General features: G+C 37.2%; 1 protein-coding gene across 8 annotated transcripts in view; it reads right to left on the minus strand.

The window, feature by feature from the left end:
- Nucleotides 1–18,916, minus strand: part of LOC105464866 (atlastin GTPase 2) — an 80,751-nt gene that overhangs the window by 13,615 nt on the left and 48,220 nt on the right. For 7 of the 8 annotated variants that reach the window (XM_071076542.1, XM_071076541.1, XM_071076544.1 and 4 more), the window contains 7 exons: nt 10,189–10,323; nt 9,839–9,943; nt 6,562–6,612; nt 5,885–5,941; nt 4,790–4,882; nt 2,662–2,800; nt 1,727–1,854 (listed from right to left, as the gene is read on the minus strand). In XM_071076542.1, coding sequence (XP_070932643.1) covers nt 1,727–1,854; nt 2,662–2,800; nt 4,790–4,882; nt 5,885–5,941; nt 6,562–6,612; nt 9,839–9,943; nt 10,189–10,323 — 708 coding nt within the window. Of the gene's footprint in view, nt 1–1,726; nt 1,855–2,661; nt 2,801–4,789; nt 4,883–5,884; nt 5,942–6,561; nt 6,613–8,496; nt 9,944–10,188; nt 10,324–18,916 lie in introns of all 8 variants that reach the window. The other variant, XM_071076546.1, reaches the window with a different exon arrangement.

Consider the following 18,916-nt stretch of genomic DNA (forward strand, 5'->3'; position numbering starts at 1 on the left):
TTAGTAACCAGAATATATAAGGAGTTCAAATGACTCTATAGGGAAAAGAAAAAAAAAAATCGAATGATCTGATCAAAACATGGGCAAAAGATCTGAACAGACATTTCTTAAAAGACATACAAATGGGACAAAGGATATGAAAACATCACTGATCATCAGAGAAATGCAAATCAAACTACAGAAAGATATCATCTTCCTCCATTTAAAATCGTTTTTATCCAAAAGACAAGCAATAACAAATGTTGGCAAGGATGTAGAGAAAAGGGAATCCTCGTACACTGTTGGCAGAAAGGTAAATTAGTACAACCACTATGGAGAACAGTTTGGGGTTCCTCAAAAGACTAAAAATAAAACGGCCATATGATCCAGCAATCCCACTGCTAGGTATATACCCAAAAGAAAAAAAAAATCGGTATACAGAAGATATATCTGCACTTTCATGTTTACTGCAGCACTAGTCACTACAGCTACAATTTGGAAGCAACCTAAGTGTCTATCAGTATACAAATGGATAAAGAAATGTGGTTCATATACACAATTAAGTACTATTCAGCCATATAAAAGAATGAAATCCTGTCATTTGCAACAACATGACGGAACTGGAGGACATTATGTTAAGTGAAATAAGCCAGGCACAGAAAACAGAAACATCACATGTTCTCACTTATTTGTGGAAGATAAAACTTTAAACAACTGAACTCATGAGATACAGAGTACTAGAATGATGGTTACTAGAGTCTAGGAAACCATCGTTCTAGTACTCTGTTATACTATCAAATACTAGATCTCATTCTAACTATATTTTCCTAGACTCTAGTCTAGACTAGAGGTTAGAGGGGAAGCAGAGATGGTCAATGGGTACAAAAATATAGTTAGAATAAGATCTAGTATTTGATAGCATAACAGGGTAGTTACAGTCAATAATAACTTACTGTACATTTTAAAATAACTAAAAGAGTATAATTAGATTGTAACATAAGGAAGGGATACATGCTTGAGGTGATGGACACCCTATTTACTCTAATATGATTATGATGCATTGTATGCCTGTATCAAAAATATCTTATGTACCCCATAAGTATATATACTACATACCCACAAAAATTTTTAAAAGTAAAAATAAATTTTAAAAAATTCATTCATAACTAAACAAAGATAATATGAGAGTAACTATCAAGTATCCAATAAGTGAACAAAATACACTCTTAGTTAAAACTACTACAAATAATACAACCTTTCACAACGGTCTTGTTCTGGCAGGCAAGCTATAAAGACTAGAGAAGAATAGAGAGGAAAAAAAAACCTAGGAATACTTTACTTGAACCAATATGAATACTTTCAGCTGTTCTTATCAAGTCCTCAGAACTCTGAGGGAGTGTTTTCGTGAGAAGTTAGGATGTAAAATTATGTTCTCCATTCCTATTATCATTCACTAATGACAGAGTAGTAGTATAGTATGATGAATGGCTTGTTCTCTCCATATCTGAGATGGAGAAAAAGTAAGATAATTCTGTAAATAAATTAAATCACTGTCTAGGAGACAGAAATCTGCTATAATCTTTTAAATATCCTTAAACACAGGTACATCTAATTCAAGTCAGAAAGATAAATTACAAATCTTACATTTTTGTTTTAAAATAAAGACAAGGAATTTCTTATATATACAGATGAGTTTTAAGTCAACTACATTTCTATCTTAGACAAAGCCATTTTAGAGCTCACCTACCTTAAAATATTCTACAAGATCTCTACAAGTGACTTTAGATCCACTTATCTCTTTTTCTACCAAATTTTCAGGGGCAAGCAGCAATGGAACCAGATTTCGAAGCTCTCGTTTAAAGTCTTCATCAATATCTAGAAAACACAAAATTGAGCAGCATGTTAGTCCAAAAAAAATTAGGTCCCTATTGGTACGATTTCATAAAATTCTGTTTTATGAAATAAGAATACATAGTATCTATTACTGAAGTGGATTCATTTAAAAAAAAAAAAAAAAAGCTCATCAAATATGCCATATCTCATAGGAAAAAATATAATCCCCCCCTACTCTACTAGGCTATTTTCCCCAACCCCCCAGTAACACTGCCAGTTCAAATAATAAATAAACCATAAATAAATTTGTGGACTACCAAGACAAATTTCACATTTAGTATTAATGAAAATGTCCTTTTTCAAGAGGCAAACAATTCATAAAATTGTATCAAATTTTACTACTAGATTTTGTTTTACCAGCCATGCTGTAAAAGTTTTGTCAATCCCCAAGCGTTTTGCCATCACACTCAAAATAATCCAACATACACCAACTATACTATCACTCCTGAAACAGAGACTTATGTCTGATTTCATCAATATAATAAAATGATAAAGCCTTTTAACAGACTGCAATCCATTGAAAAGAAATGCTCTCAGCCTTCAGAATTTTCAGGACATCAGTGCTGAGCTACAGACATTATAAAATAGGTTAATCAATATGCTAGACAGCTGCAAACAAATCAATGGAATGCTAGAGAAACAACACAGAGCATTACAATCACAACATGAACAATACATCTAAACATTCTCCAGTATAAAACTGGACATTTAAGGCGTCATGTATTTTCTTAAAAAACTTTCCACCTCTAATAAATAAGTTCAAATTTTAATAAGAATGGGAATTCCCACCTTTCAATCTCCCATCAAAACTAGGATTAGTTGCAACTTTAAGACCAGGATGTGGCAAAAGGAAGCAACCAAGATTTGAGAAACAATTGTGTATGTGCTTCCTTACATTCTGAAGCTCTTCATGTTGATTTTTTTTTACCTGAGGGCAGAGAGAGACAGGTGAAGTTGTAAACAGCAGAAGAAAAATTTCTTTAAAGAAAACACACACAGACTCGCATGCACACTTAACTCAGATGCTACTCCTAAGGAGTCTTTTTTGACAATACAAAAAATTACGAAGGCCCATTTCTGACCACTTTGTTAAGATCCCACTATTTTTTTTTTTTTTTTAAAGACAGAGTTTCACTCTTGTTGCCCAGGTTAGAGTGCAATGGTGCGATCTCGGCTCACTGCAACCTCCGCCTCCCAGGTTCAAGCGATTCTCCTGCCTCAGCCTCTTGAGCAGCTGGAATTACGGGCATGCACCACCATGCCTGGCTAATTTTGTATTTTCAGTAGAGACAGGGTTGGTCAGGCTGATCTCGAACTTCCAACCTCAGGTGATCCACTCGCCTCTGCCTCCCAAAGTGCTGGAATTACAGGCACGAGCCACCGCACCCAGCCAACCCCACATTTTCTTAAACCAGAAAAGATGTTTTTCCCAAGTAAGCTGCCTGGAACAGCAAAAACTACAAATAAGGTAGTTAATCACAGTATCTAATAGCCAAATAATGAACTATGGTTGTGACTTATATACCAGTAAATAAATTAAGAATTTACCTTTAAAGTACTTATAACAGCAACAAAACAGAACAAAACAAAAAAAAGTATAAATTTGCCTACAAATAAAAAGTTTAGCCCCTAAGCAAAGTAAAAGCTAAGATAAAAAAATTACAGTGCAGTACAAAGACCTTAGAAATGTGTTAGGATTTCAGGTCCCTCTCTAGGTGATTTATGATTTATGCTAGTTACAGAACTTTGAGAAGGGAAACTGGCATGTATTGGGGGGAAGAAAATCTTAAACTTAGAAACATTTTAGATAATTACTCATTTATCCAAATATAACTCACATAGTCTCCTAAATACTTTTCTGGAAAATAATTTTAACAAAATATGCGCTATTTATAATTAAAACCTGGAAACTACCTAAATCTCCAATAACAGCAGAATGGAAAAACTGTTGTCTATTCATTCAATGGATACTATACAGCAATGAGGATAAATGAATTAAACTATATGCAACATGGATTAACCTCAGAAACATAATATTGGGTTAAAAAAAAAGCTAGACTCAAACAAATACATTCTTTATGTGATTCCATCCACATAAAGTACAAAAACAAAGCCTGTGAGAAGTCAGGATAGTAGTAGAGGGTTTTGGGGGAGGGTTGGTATATGGAGGTAGGTGCTTCTAGGTGCTGACTAAATAGCTATGTTCCTTTTTTACAAATTCATCAAGCTACACGCTTATGATTTGAGCAATTTTCTGAATATATGTATCACATTTCAGTAAAGTTTTTTCAAAACAACTTTCTTGTTTTTCAGTTACATAATTCTGAGTTTAGTTAGTATGTCTATTGTGCTTTGTGTTAATTTCTTCTGAATGAGCCAGAGAGAGAAAATGCGATGACTCAAATTATTTCCAAAAGTAGGATCTGGAAATGCCTTTCGAATAATCTAATTATGTTGAATTGGTTTTAACCTCATTTTAAAAATTTAAAAAAAAATGGTGCTTGCTTTCCCCTTCACCTTCCGCCATGATTGTAAGTTTCCTGAGGCCTCCCAGTCATGCTTCCTGTTAAGCCTGTGAAACTGTGAGTCAATTAAACCTCTTTTCTTCATAAATTACCCAGTCTCAGGTAGTTCTTTATGCAGTGTGAGAACAGACTAATACACAAGTACTTCCATGGGGGGGCTACCTTTAGGAATAAAGGATCATGATCCTTAATTTTGATTCAAGGCACTATCTTCTTTGATAGGAATGCAACCACTTTACTTTTCATCAATTACAAACAGAGTCACTTGGGCTAACCCGGAATACTTTATTCCAACGACACGTAAATACTGGTAATGTGACCAGCAGTCCGGACAGCCCACCCCTTTGTCTGGCTTGGTGCTTACGCTCTCCTCTTTAAGAATTAAGTCTTACCTGTAATCTCTTTTCAAGAAACTGCTTTCCACCTTCCAAACCATATGAATGTTCGTAAGGATAGCTCCAATCTCGAATCAAAAACATTAATGTCTATACACAAAAAAATAAAAATTGTTTATTTTACAATAAAGAAAATTTACGAAAAAAAAATCACAACTCTAACAATTGAAGCCTCCCTTACTCTCCTGAACAATGCTTATCAAAAGTTATAGTAACCAAATGGTTACTTCCGGTCATGGTTATATCAAGGACCCACTTAAACAACATTCCCAGGCCCTATACCAAGCAATATATTTAGTGAAGAACTTCACTAAATATAAAGAGTCACCACAAGCAATAATACAGAATTTTTAAAAACGAAAAACGGGTATATCAGGACATACAGATCATAATTTTATATCATGGTTGTATAACTACAAGACCAACTAATTCTAGATGGCTATCTAGACTGATTATAGATCTGGTGTCAATAAGGACATTTTCACAGGATGTTTTTACTCGTAGAGGGTGAGATTTCTCAACCTCAGCACTGCTGATATTTTGGGTCAGTTAATTCTTAGTTATGTGTAGCTGTACTGCGTACTATAAAACGTTGAACCATATTTCTGGCCTCTATGTGCTAGATCCAAGTGGTGCTAAGCTCCCCCACAAAACTGTGACAACCAAAAATGTCTCCAGACATTAGCAAATGTCCCCTGGGTGGCAAAATTATCCCAGTTCAGAAAAAACTGATATAGGCCAAATAGGGTATATTTCACCCATAATCTGCTCAACTACTTAATAAAAATTGGCATGACTGTCTTATATTTCCTATTAAGTTTAGAATAACATCTATTAAGAGAAACATTACTCCCCTTAATCTAAGTGAAAGCATTAAGAATTAGCCTAGATTCATTTATTCTATTTATCCTGTTAGCCTATTACTGGTAAGTATGCTGATGATGACATTACCAAAGGTTAGTTTCAACTGCACTTAATCTGTTGCTAGTGATGAGTCTGTTGTAATATCCTGGTGTCTCCAAAATTACAAACTGAGGTGGCTTCACAACTTCTCACAGGCAAATCTTTAAAATGTTAAAATAACTTTTTTACCTGAAATGGTTTCTGGTAGATTTCTTCCATCGCAAGTCTTCCATACTCTGTAAATAACTATTAAATCGAGTTAGTTAAAATAATGCCTCTAAAGAGATTCAAAGAAGACATGTGTAAACCTGTTCTACATCAAAGCTCCAGGTACTAGAACCTTTAAAATCATTTGAAAACCAAACATTTAATTTTCTAACACACTAGGTATATACAAAATTTCTTCCAGTTAAGAAGTCATACATCAGTTTAAACCCATATAACATTCAATCGTGTTACCAATATTACAGGCTTCCAAGTGTAAATTCCCAATAAAGTGAGAATTAAATTTTCAATACTTGGCACATTTTCTTTAAGAAATATGTGCTTGCAGCTGGGCGCAGTGGCTCACGCCTGGTAATCCCAGCACTTTGGGAGGCCGAGGTGGGCGGATCACCTGAGGTTAGAAGTTCAACACCAGCCTGACCAACACAGTGAAACTTCATCTCCACTAAATATACAAAATCAGCCAGGCACGGTGGCGCACGCCTGTAATCCCAGCTACTTGGGAGGCTGCGGCAGGAGAGTCCCTTGAACTTGGGAGGGGGAGGTTGCAGTGAGCCGAGATTGTGCCATTGTACTCTAGTCTGGGCAACAAGAGCGAAACTCCAACTCAAAAAATTAAAATTAAAAAAAGAAACACGTACTTGCAAATGTTGAAGATCATCTTCTTGAATATTCTGAGACAGATTATATACCTGTTAAAACAAAATTTATTTTGTTTTTTATTAGTGTTTTGTTTTGAATACCCGGCTTGTATATAACTTTACTTGTGGAAAAAAGGTTATTTTGTACCTCAGCGCAAAGGAATCACTTAACTACTATCTTGATGAGTGACATGTGAAAAGGATTTTCTCTTTTTTCCTAACAATAGTCAAGATAGAATACTAAGGAAGAAGCAGTGGTGGTAAAATATGTAAAACACATGAATATATGCATATTCATGGCCTAAAAGTGGTAGAAAAACAAGTGTGCTATCTAGTAGGTTTCTTTTACTCCTTCTCAAAGCTCTTTAATGTTATGATATGATCATCTTTTAAAGAGTGTAGGTTATTTCCACCACCATTTTTCTAAATTAGTGAATATAAGGGGCAATAGTTTACAAAGATAAATTCCTCCCTGGTACAATGAGTATACAGTGACTCAGTGGGTACCTCCACTACTACTGACTCTAGTGTGGTTCTCTTTTTACTCACACTCCTCAGTTTACTTACTCATCAGTTTTTACTTCCACTCAACATGACAATTTTACTGGCCTGTGGAAGCTAATAAAAATAACAGTAGGTGGCACTCTTGCCCTTTCCAGAATTTTTTGGAGGCAACTAGAGCTGATAAAGGAGGGTCTAAACATCCTCAGGAAAGGGGGATTTTCATCCATTAATTCTAAGACAGATCTTTAGAAAGTAATCTACACTGCCAGAGGAGAAAAGTGGCCATCAACAGATATCACCTCTGCTAAAATAACTTACATCTTAAGGAACCAGGGTGACTTCAAAGACCAAACAATCTGTTCTAAGAGCAAATAAGTGATACTCTAGCCAAACCACTTGGAGGTCAAGAATATAGTCGATTTAGGCCAGCAAACCTAAAATAATATTCTTAGCTACTAATTCCAAACAAGGATTTAAAAGTAATTGATGACTGAGGTGATGACTTTAGATTTTAATATTTTTAACATAAACTCTGACACAATGATTAACCTATGTGGGCCTCTGCTTTTAGAAAACAAGCCTGGATCCTTTCATTGTCAGGGCCAGGAAACAGAGAAAGGGATTTATTTAACTTAGATCACTAGTACTTAGCATACTGTCTTGTATATAACAGGTGCTCAGTATGTATTTGTTGAAGGAATAAATGACAAGAAGATCAAATTAACATTTATCTATCAGCCAGATATCTTACACAAGGAAAGAAAACTACCCCCTCAAAGGCAAGGAAGAAAATAATCATAATCTTAATCTTCTTGGTTATTTATACTTTACAAAGCACTTTCATATGCATTATCTCATTTAGCTCTCATTTCTGACTGCACACAACCACCACATGCAAGATAGGCAAGATGACTAAAACTCATTTTACAGACAACAAAGTGGCTGTACAGCTTTAAGTGGTTGTCTAAAACCAGGTCTCTTACTATCAAAAAGTTGAATAAACAAAGAAAAAAAGACCAAGGGATAAGTTATAAGACAGAGAACTCTCTCTAGAGCCAGCTAACCTGAGGGGCTTCTGCTTGCTTCAAGAGAATCACAGTTGTGCCATCTTGCAAGATCAGAGAAAAAAGAGACTTAGAGGGTCCCCACCAGCATCACTTAGTGGGTAGTGACAAATATCCCAACCCTATAATAAACTGAAGCCAAGCTGAAGAGTATAATTCCTTTAGCTCATGTTAACAGCCAACCTTCTTTCCACTCTGATGGCCAGGTACTTCAAAGTGAGGAAGGAGGAAAATGGGAGCTTAGAGAGACGAGTCATATGTTCCAGACATTACTGGAAAGCATTAAAAAAATCCAAGACACTGTGACAGCATCACCTATGATCTACCATTGATAAGAACAATTTCTTATCTTGGGAGGATCACATACCCATTTTTAAAAAATATTTGCAAATATACTTCTTGATACACCATCACCAGCTGGGCCTAACCGCCATACTTCAATAATTCATTTTTCAGAGATGTATCAGCCACAGATGATCTCAGAAAAGAAAAAGTAAAGAAATACCAAATGACATGTGGTAGTTTAATTCAGTCCAATCCATCTAAATTATACAGAAAAGAAATGGCCTAGCCTGAAGAAACTAGAACCTGATAGAACACCAAATACAATTTGAATATAAGTGAAAAAGAGAAGGGATTTTATCCCTTCCTAAATGAAGATGCTAAAAATCCTGTTTATTATTACATAAGCATTATTTGGGTTTCCTAAATTAAACATTAATTAATTATTCTGCTTTTATCTCCTTTAGTTCAAATAACTGAGTACCACTTGTCACAGATATAGAATAAAAAACTAGACTTCTAAGCTTAATTACTTGGGTTTTTTGTTTTAGCCAAAAAAAAAAAAAAAAACAACCAAAAATATACTCTCCATATTGCTGTGTCTGGTAGCCATCTAACTGATTTCAATTACAGATAATATGATATCTTTTCCTTTTTAAAAAAAAAAAACAAAAAACAGTATATATTCTATAAAGAAAAAATAAGAGACTGGTTGTTGGTTTATTGCATCCTTTTTAACTATCCAAAGTACAAAATTTCACATCCTAAGCCAGAAAACCATGCATGGAAATGTAAATAACCAATAAGAAATGTAAATAGCTTTCAAGAAATGTAAATAGCTCTCTTTAATTTTAATTCCTTTTTTTCCCTTCAATCAAAAGGCATTTTGCCAGCACAAGGTGGCACATGCTGATAGTCCCAGCTACTTAAGAGGCTGAGGCAGGAGGATCACTTCAGCCCAGGAGGAAAAAGCTAGAGTGTGTATGATCACACCCATGAATAGCCACTGCACTCCAACCTGGGCAACATAGTAAGAATCCATCTCAAAAAAAATTAAAACGGCATTTTCAAGAGGGGCCAAACACCGGGCGCGGTGGACCATGCCTGTAATCCCAGCACTTTGGGAGGCCAAGGTGGGCGGGTCACCTGAGGTCCGGAGTTCGAGACCAGCCTGGCCAACATGGTGAAACCTGTCTCTACTAAAAATACAAAAAATTAGCTGGGCATGGTGGCGGGAGCCTGTAGTCCCAGCTACTCGGGTTAGGAGAATGAACTCGGGAGGCAGGGGTTGCAGTGAGCCGAGATCACGCCACTGTACTCCAGCCTGGGCAACAAGAGTGAAACTCTGTCTCAAAAAAGAAAAAAAAAAAAAGGGGGGGGTCAAATGATTATGTGAACTGATTGCACCACTTACTCTTGTGTCTCACCTGGACAGAGCTAGTCATAGTGCTCAGAGCAAACACCGTTGCACAGTCTTTGATAGTTGACTGGCTATCAAAGGCACCCTGGGTATCCATAAGCAGCACGGCAACCTAGGAATTTGAGAATTTAAAATACTTAGTAAAACAGTGGCCAAAAATGACTATAAAAAAAATCAAATGATAAATTTGAAAATCAGTCATTAAATTAAGAAAAGTACTTATATCTCATACATTTGACATAATAATCCATATGTTAAAGTTATCAAACATTACTAGTTCTGTGTTGTTTTGATTTTTGATACCGGAAAATAGCCCAAGAAAGAACACAGGGTAGAAAAGTATAGACAGATTTTTACTTTCGTTCCATTAGGTCTGTCAATCACAAATACTTCATTCCAAACTTGTATGCCTGTTGTTTCTCTTTCACAGCCACCTCGCCATGTAAAGCCTGTCAATGGTTCATTGTTTCCACCAATCCAACTTTGAGAATCCTGTCAAAGTTAAGGATAAATGTAAAATAAAACACAATTAAGAAATAAAAGAAACCCCAAAAATCACCTATTCTTTATTTTACAGATGGGGAAACTAAATCCAGAGAGAGAGAAAACACTGTGTAACAAACAAGTAGTTACAAAGCAGTCCTTAAATCCCATGTGGGGTTCTTTTTCTTGTAGAGATGTAGTCTCCTCCAAACTTGAATCTTCTCAAATCAGCTCACACTACTACTCTCTAGGCTTCTAAATAAGTGGGGTCATACTTACTTCCCTCCTTTTTAGAAAGATTTCCTGGCTGGGCATGACAGCTCATGTCCGTAATCCCAGCACTTTGGGAGGCTGAAGTGGGCAAATCACTTGAGGCCAGGAGTTTGAGACCAGCCTGGCCAATGTGGCGAAACCCCATCTTTACAAAAAGTACAAAACTTAGCTAGGCATGGTGGCACACTCCTGTAGTCCCAGCTACTCAGGAGGTTGAGGTACGAAGGATCACCTGAACCTGGGAGGTTGAGGCTACAGTGAGCTGAGACTGCACCACTGTACTCCAGCCTGGGTGACAGAGTAAGATCCTGCCTCAAAAAAAAAAAAAAAAAAAAAAGAGAGAGAGAGAAAGATTTCCTAAAATGTTAAAAACCATAAAAAAAAAAACTCGGCACCAATTATTTTAACAAGATCTTACACAGATAAGCAAAACTAAGTTTCAGGTAGAAAGACTGTCAAAACAGCATTGCTCTCTTTAGAAACAGCTTATACTAAGAAGTTTTCACACTGCCTTCATTTCCTCTTTAAAAAATAATCAATTTTAGGCTGGGTGCAGTGGCTCATACCTATAACCCTAGCACTTTGGGAGGCCGAGGCAGGTGGATCACCTAAGTGGCTGAAGTGGGCAAATCACTTTTGAGGCCAGGAGTTTGAGACCAGCCTGGCCAACATGGTGAAACCCCATCTCTACTAGAAATACAAAAATTAGCCAGGTGTTGTGGCACACGTCTATAATCCCAGCTACTCAGGAGGCTGAGGCAAGAAAATCACTTGAACCTGTGGGCAGAGGTTGCAGTGAGCAGAGATCGCACCACTCCACCCTGGGAAAAAGAGTCAAACTGTCTCAAAAATTTTCAAAAAAAATCAATTTAAAAAGTAACCCCAAGACTTGTTTGGAACCTGATTTAAACAAACCAACTATTTAAAATGCCTTTTTTGAAACCAATAGGAAAATATGAACCCAAATTGGTTATCTCATTAGATGGTGTTAAATTAGGGTAAAGAAGATTGTTTGGTGTGCTAATGATACTGTGGTTAAGAAAAAAATATATAGTCTTTATTTATTAGATACTCAAGTATCTGTAGTGAAAGGATATGTCTGGCATTTGCTTTAAAATATTCCGGGAGGTGAGGAAAAAAGAGAACAGATAAAACAAGACCAGCAAAATGTTGACAGGTACACTGGAGTTCATTATATACAATTCTCTTTATTTTAGGGTATGTTTAAAATTTTCCACAATAAAAGTTTTTAACTAGAACCACAGGGCTAAATTTTTATTATGAAATAACATGAAAGTTAATATATAAGGTAATTTTTCTAGAAAATTAAATCTGGGACATAATAAACGAGTATCTTTGACAGACGTCAAGATCCCTATACTTCAGTATACTTAAAGTCCACATAACCTTTACTCAATGTACCCCACAGGAAAAATTCCTTTGTTTCAGAAATACTTCTAATAAGCCTGGATATCTAGTCTAAAACAAATTACAAAGCCTGAATTAGGAGTGGAGAGACGTTTAAGACAGGACCAATGAGGGACGAAGCAATTTATTAAAAGCAGACACACAGTGGCAAAAACAAAAACAAAATAGTGTCAGCCAGGCATGGTGGCTTACGCCTGTAATCCCAGCACTTTGAAAGGCTGAGGCGGGTGGATCACTTGAGGCTAGGAGTTCAAGACCAGCCTGGCCAACATGGTGAAACCCCATCTCTACTAAAAAGACATTAAAAAAAAAAAAAAAATTAGCCAGGCGTGAAAGCACATGCCTGTAATCCCAGCTACTTGGGAAGCTGAGGGAGGAGAATTGCTCGAACCCAGGTTTCACATGGGTTGTGGGAAGTGGAGATTGCAGTGAGCTGAGATTGCACCGCTGAGCTCTAGCCTGGGCAACAGAGAGAGACTCTGTCTCAAACAAAACAAAACAAAACAAAAAGTATCATCCAGACCATCACCTAACATAGCTTTAAACTTCAAACCATCTTTAATTATTAATTATTATTATTATTCCACAAAACTCTCATCCCCAGTAGACCCACCAATCCTATCAATTACAAACTTCTCTTGGATTCATTTCTTTTTCTTCAGTTTTCAATACCTTCAACTTAAAGACCTCATCTATGCTGGTCAGAAGGCTGCCACCTGAGACAATTCCATTCACAGTATATATGATGGACTTGTGTTTCAGGAGGCACCCTTCACAGGACTCAGAAGATTATTTTGACACTCCCCAGACAAGCAAAATTGGTGATCCTGCCCCTTGACTGCATATTTGGATACTTCATATTGGTCCCTATGCAACTCCTGCTCTATCCTCTAATCCATTTTTCCATAGTCATTGAATGTTCACAAGAAATGTAATCGTGCCACTGTCCTGCTGAAAAGTCATCTGTGGCTCCCCACTACCAAAAAGACCATCTGGAGATCTGCTGCATTAAGAATCCTTTTTTCTTTTTCTTTTTTTGAGACAGGGTCTCACTCTGTCACCCAGGCTAGAGTGCAGTGGCCCAATCAGCACTCACTGAAGCCTCATCCTCCTGGGCTCAAGTGATCTTCCCACCTCAGCCTCCCAAGTAGCTGGGACTGCAGGTGCACACCACCACACCTGGCTGATTTTTGTATTTTTTGTAGAGACGGGATTTCGCCATGTTGCCCAGGCTGATAACAATCCATCTCTAATTTACTCTTCTTGTCTGTGCTCCTGATATTCCCCACAGATCTCAACACACATCTCCCTGATTCTACCATACCAAAAGTTACCATTCCCCAAACGCATATGTTGTTTAGCTTAGGTATACCTCTGTTCCAGCTATTGTCTGCCTAGACTCAGCCAGCAGTCAAGAAACTTCAACTTGTCTGTACTGTTAAAGCATATTATTGATACTGCATGGTTGTTACCTTTATATAGTTTTGCAGTTCTTATGTGAGTCTCTTGAGAGCAAAGGCTGTAAAGAATCATCTTTGTTCACCAAACTGCTCCTATCAAAATGCCTTGCACTGTTGTAAGTTCTCACACGGAGAATCTCATTCCCCCACAATGTCAAAAAAAAACCCTGGTACTTAATGAATTTATGATTTGTAAAAGTTACAGCCTACACAAATAACTCCTCTAAGAGAACTCTGGTTTTACTCTACATTTTACTTATTTCTATCTCCTCTACAAGAAGGTAAGTTTCACTAAAGTTGTGTTTGTTTCATTCTCAGCACAAGTTTCATTCTCAGCACAAGTATTCCCAGCACAGAGAATAGTGTGCCTGGCTCACAGTAGGTATTCTAAGTATTTCTTAAATAAACAAAAAAGTTTACTTATAAGTTTCGATGTACTCCCTTTTGAGCATGGGTAATAAATCCAGAAGAAATATGATCTTTGTTATTATTCCTAGAAACAAAACAATTACATAAAGAAGACAGTAAAAATAAATTTTTAAAAGTATAGATGACTGAAATAATAGGCTTATATGTTTGCTAGCCGCCTCTTCCAAAGAAACTTTAAAAAGAATTGGTGTCTCATAAAAATCTACTATGTATCATCTCTTCCTAAGTTACCTTGGAATAGAAATGTTTAAAAAAAAAAATACTAAACTGATTAGTCAGCAAAAGGATGAAAGAAGCTAAGTGTGGTGGCTACACTTGTAATCCCAGCACTTTGGGAGGCCAAGGCAGGAGGATCACTTGAGCCCAAAAGTTCAAACCTGCAGTGAGCTATGATGACACCACCACACTCCAGCCTGGATGACAGAGTGAGACCTCGTCTCTATTTAACAACAACAACAACAAAGATGAAAAAATAAATCAGAGAACTAATCAGACTCTTCAAAACTTGTAAAAGTCTATAATTTCTCTAACATAGCGAATACTGACAGCTTTCATAAAATACAGTCATTCATTCATTCATTAAATATTTATGGAACATCTACCACGTGCCAGCCATTTTTCTAGGGATACAGCAGTGAACAAGAATAAACATTCCTGCCCTCAAAGAGAATTTTAGTGGGAGCTAGAGGCAGCTTTGCTGATAACAGACCCTATTTGCTGTGATAATTTACTAAAAGCAAACCTAAAAACTTGAAAACACTAATCTGATACTATTTACTACTATGGAGACAAAAGCCTCAAAACTCAGAAATACGAAAAACAAACAAACAAACAAACGCGTAGTTACAGAATAAATCTCAACTGCCAAAGGCAATCTAAAATCACCAGAAGTTTTTTTTTTTTTTGAGATGGGGTCTCACTTGCTATGTTGCCCAGGCTGGTCTTGAACTCTTGAGATCAAGCAATCCTCCCACCTCAGCCTCTCAAAGTGCTGGGATTACAAGCAAGAGCCACCATGCCCAGCCTAAAGTTTAAGTATAATCAAATAGTGAATAAATACAGCCCTTGCCAAAAAGACGTTCTACATAATATAATTATCAGCAATAAAGAAAACTTACCTATTCTAAACAGTAAGAAACAAATTCATATTTTGTCAAAGGAAAGGTACAGTCCCTAGCAACAAAGTGAAACAACTATGTAAACATTTATTTATTTAGTTAGAAAGAAAAAGAGACAGACAGACAGACAGACAGGGTCTTGCTCTATCGCCCAAGCTGGAGAGCAGTGGCACAATTATAGCTCGCTGTCCTCAACCTCCTGGGCTCTAGTGATCAAACAAAGTGTTGGTTCTCCTGCCAGGCCTACATGTATCAGAGCACACCCGCTCCTGACTGCTGGCAAGCTGACTCCCTTTCACAATGGATAGGCTGGAAAAATAAAGGTTCATACAGAAGCCATAAATCATCACAACTAGGAGCAAAAGGAATAAAAACGATGAAATTAAGATCCAAGTAGCACTACAATAATAAGCGAGACCCTCCCTAGTTGCATGGCATTCCCCACACCACCACAAATGAAAATCTTCATCTGTATAAAACTAGTACCTATTCAGGAGACAGGGTATGAACACTCAGCCTCCAAACTGATGGACAGAATAAATACTGTACACATTCTAACCACCAACTGTATTTACTATTTTCATTTGAATATGTGAGAACACTCTGCAAGTCCTGGAACAAATTATAAAACACTTGACTTTAAAATAGTTAAAAACTGTCTAACATCTTATCCAATCCCATCCTCATCCCATACCCAACTCTTCCCATCTGAGGCTGGACAAATCAATGAAATTATGACTGAACCAAGTCATGAGCCCAGGAAAAGGACAACTCTAACAACTCAGGTACACGCTGAAGAGGAATTTAATATATTTTGATAGAAGGTTCTGTTTAAAAGGTTGTCTTTGACCTTGAAGACAGAATGCTAAATGAAATAGGCCACACACAAAAGGACAAATATTCTATGATTCCACTCATATGAGGTGCTTAGTCAAATTCACAGGGACAGAAAGTAGAATGGTGGATGCCAGAGGATAGGGGAGAGAAATGGGGAGTGAGTTAGTGTTTAACGGGCACAGAGCTTCAGTTGGGGAATGAAGAAGTTCTGGAGATCGATGGTGGCAATGGCTGCACAACAATGTGAACAGACTTAGTACCACTGAAGTTGTACACTTACAAATGGTTAAAGAGGTAAATTTTACATTATGCCTATCTTACCACAATTAAAACAAAAAAGGTGCCCTTGAGGGCTAACAAAACGGAAGGAGCAGACACCTCTGGTAATTAAACTGAGATTTGACTTTAGAGTCTTCTGTTGGACTTCCAGTTTCAACTTTCTCTTGTAAAAATTTAGAAGTCATCAGACCCATCTTTACAACAAGAAAAAACCTTAGCGAACTGAAAAATCAATAACTCTCCTTTCTCAGATCAAAGAACTGAGATCACAAGTCAAACCACTCCTACAAAATCATGACAGACAAACTAACACAAAGGATCATGAGCTGAGGTCAGCTTACCAGCAACTGCTGCAGCCAACTGGTAGGAACACTTAAATGACAATTTGAATGAATTGTCAGAAGCTGAGAGTGAACTAGTTTAAGCATTAAAAACCCTAGAGTCTTAGCAAACCCCACACTTTCCTGAATATTATCTCAAAGAACTCCATAAAGTTCTCAAAGTAATAACGGAAGAAAGTTTCCCTCATGACTGACAAGGGAGGGGAAGTAACCCTGGGAAAGTAACCACTATCTGTCTGTCTGTCTGTCTGTCTGTCTATCTATCTAATCTACACACACACACACACACACACACACACACACACACACAGCAGTCCCCACAACAAAAGCCTGCCCTCCTGAGAAAACTACCTTACCGGAGCTTTATCTGACCCTAGGGAGGAGCAATCAGCCAACTCCAGCCCCATCTAGGCTTCCTGTCTAGTTTTTTTTTTTTTAAAAGGGTCATAGACCAGGACTCAGGCCCACTAAAAAACTAAGGAGCCAGGTGCAGTGGTGTGTCTGTAGTCTCAGCTATTCAGGAGACTAAGCTCAGAAGGTCGAGACCAGCCTGGGCAACATAAGGAGACTCTGTCTCAAAAAGAATAAAAATAAAACTAAGATTTAACCATAAGGTGACATATGATGCTTCTGCTCTCCTACACTTTACCACCTCATCAACAATGCTCCAATATAATGACAGTGGATTACAAATAAAAAAGTTGCAAGACACAGAGTTCAGTAAATTCAATAAAATTTCTTGGGAAATCCCCAAGACAATGTGAGAGCAGGGAGAAACTGCTAGGATCTGCAGCTACAAAACACATTAAACACAGCCCATCTCCTAACTAGATTAACATATAATCTCATAATAAAAGGCTAAATCTTCAGTCTTTATTACCTGATACTTCATGTCTGGCTTTCAGCAAAAAATTACAAGCCATGTCAAAAGGCAAGAAAAAATAGACTGAAAAGACAAGGCAAACATCAGAACCAGACTTGGATATATTTCAGAATTATAAAATAGGAAACTGATCCAGGAAGAAGATAGGTGTTTAAAACGTGTCTTTGACCTTGAAGACACTATGCTAAATGAAATAGGCCACACACAAAAAGACAAATATTCTATGATTCCACTCATATGAGATGCTTAGTCAAATTCACAGGACAGAAAGTAGAATGGTGGATGCCAAGGGATGGGGGAGCGAAATGGGGAGTTAGTGTTTAACGGGCACAGAGCTTCAGTTGGGGAATGAAGTTCTGGAGATGGATGGTGGCAATGGCTGCACAACAATGTGAACAGACTTAGTTAGACAGAAAGTTATTTATGTCGCCAATACCAAGCAGGATAAATACCAAAAAATCTCTACTATGTATGTCACGGGCCTAGCTGCAAAGTAACACAAAGAGAAAAATCTTGAAAGAAGTCAGGAACAAAACACTTTACCTATAGAGGAACAAACATAAGAATTACACTGAACTTCCCATTACAAATCATGCAAGCAGCTGGGTGCGGTGGCTCCTGCCTATAATTCCAGCACTTTGGGAGGCCGAGGCAGGCAGATCACTTGAGGTCTGGAGTTCGAGACCACCCTGGTCAATATGACAAAACCCCCATCTCTACTAAAAATACAAAAATTAGCCGGGCGTGGTGGCCCGCACCTGTAGTCCCAGCTACTTGGGAGGCTGAGGCAGGAGAATTACTTGCGCCCGGAAGGCAGAGCTTGTAGTGAGCCAAGATCACGCCACTGCACTCCAGACTGGGTGACAGAGTGAGGTTCCATCTCAAAAAACAAAACAAAACAAAAATCATGCAAGCAGGAAGGAAATAGGGTAAAATGTTTATAGAGCTGGGTGAAAAAAAAAATTCCTCCAAACTAAAATTCTGTATCCAGTAAAGTTATCCTACAAAAGAAGTAAAGACTTTCTTAGCCAAAAACTGAGGAAGGTTGTCGCCAATACATCAGCAAAAAGGAAAATGATATAGGTGAGAAACTCAAATCTACATAAAGAGAGAAAGAATGTCAGAGAAGGATAAAAAGGTAAAACAAAATCTTTTAGATGGTTATAGTATATAGATCAGGGAAACAAATGACAGCAATGTATAAAAGACAGGAGGGAGGAACTGGGACTACGCTAAGGTAACTGCACTATCCATGAAGCAGTATAATATGTGAAAGTGCACTTAGCTTAGTTGTAAATGTATATTGCAAACTCCAGGCAGCCACCAAAAAAACACATTTAACAGATACATTAAGAGAGTACAGAAAATGCAATCAAGTTAAATGTTCAACTAAAATTAGAGAAGGCAGAAAAAAGGGGAAGATAAGAAAAAAAAAGTACACACACACAAAAAAAACACCAGAAACAATTATACGCATGGCAGCTATGAATCCAATTATATCAACAATCACTTTACATGTGAATGACTTAAATATACCAAGTAAAAGAAATTGTC

Source organism: Macaca nemestrina, chromosome 13, assembly GCF_043159975.1.
Source record: "Macaca nemestrina isolate mMacNem1 chromosome 13, mMacNem.hap1, whole genome shotgun sequence".
NCBI classification, from domain to species: Eukaryota; Metazoa; Chordata; class Mammalia; order Primates; family Cercopithecidae; genus Macaca; species Macaca nemestrina.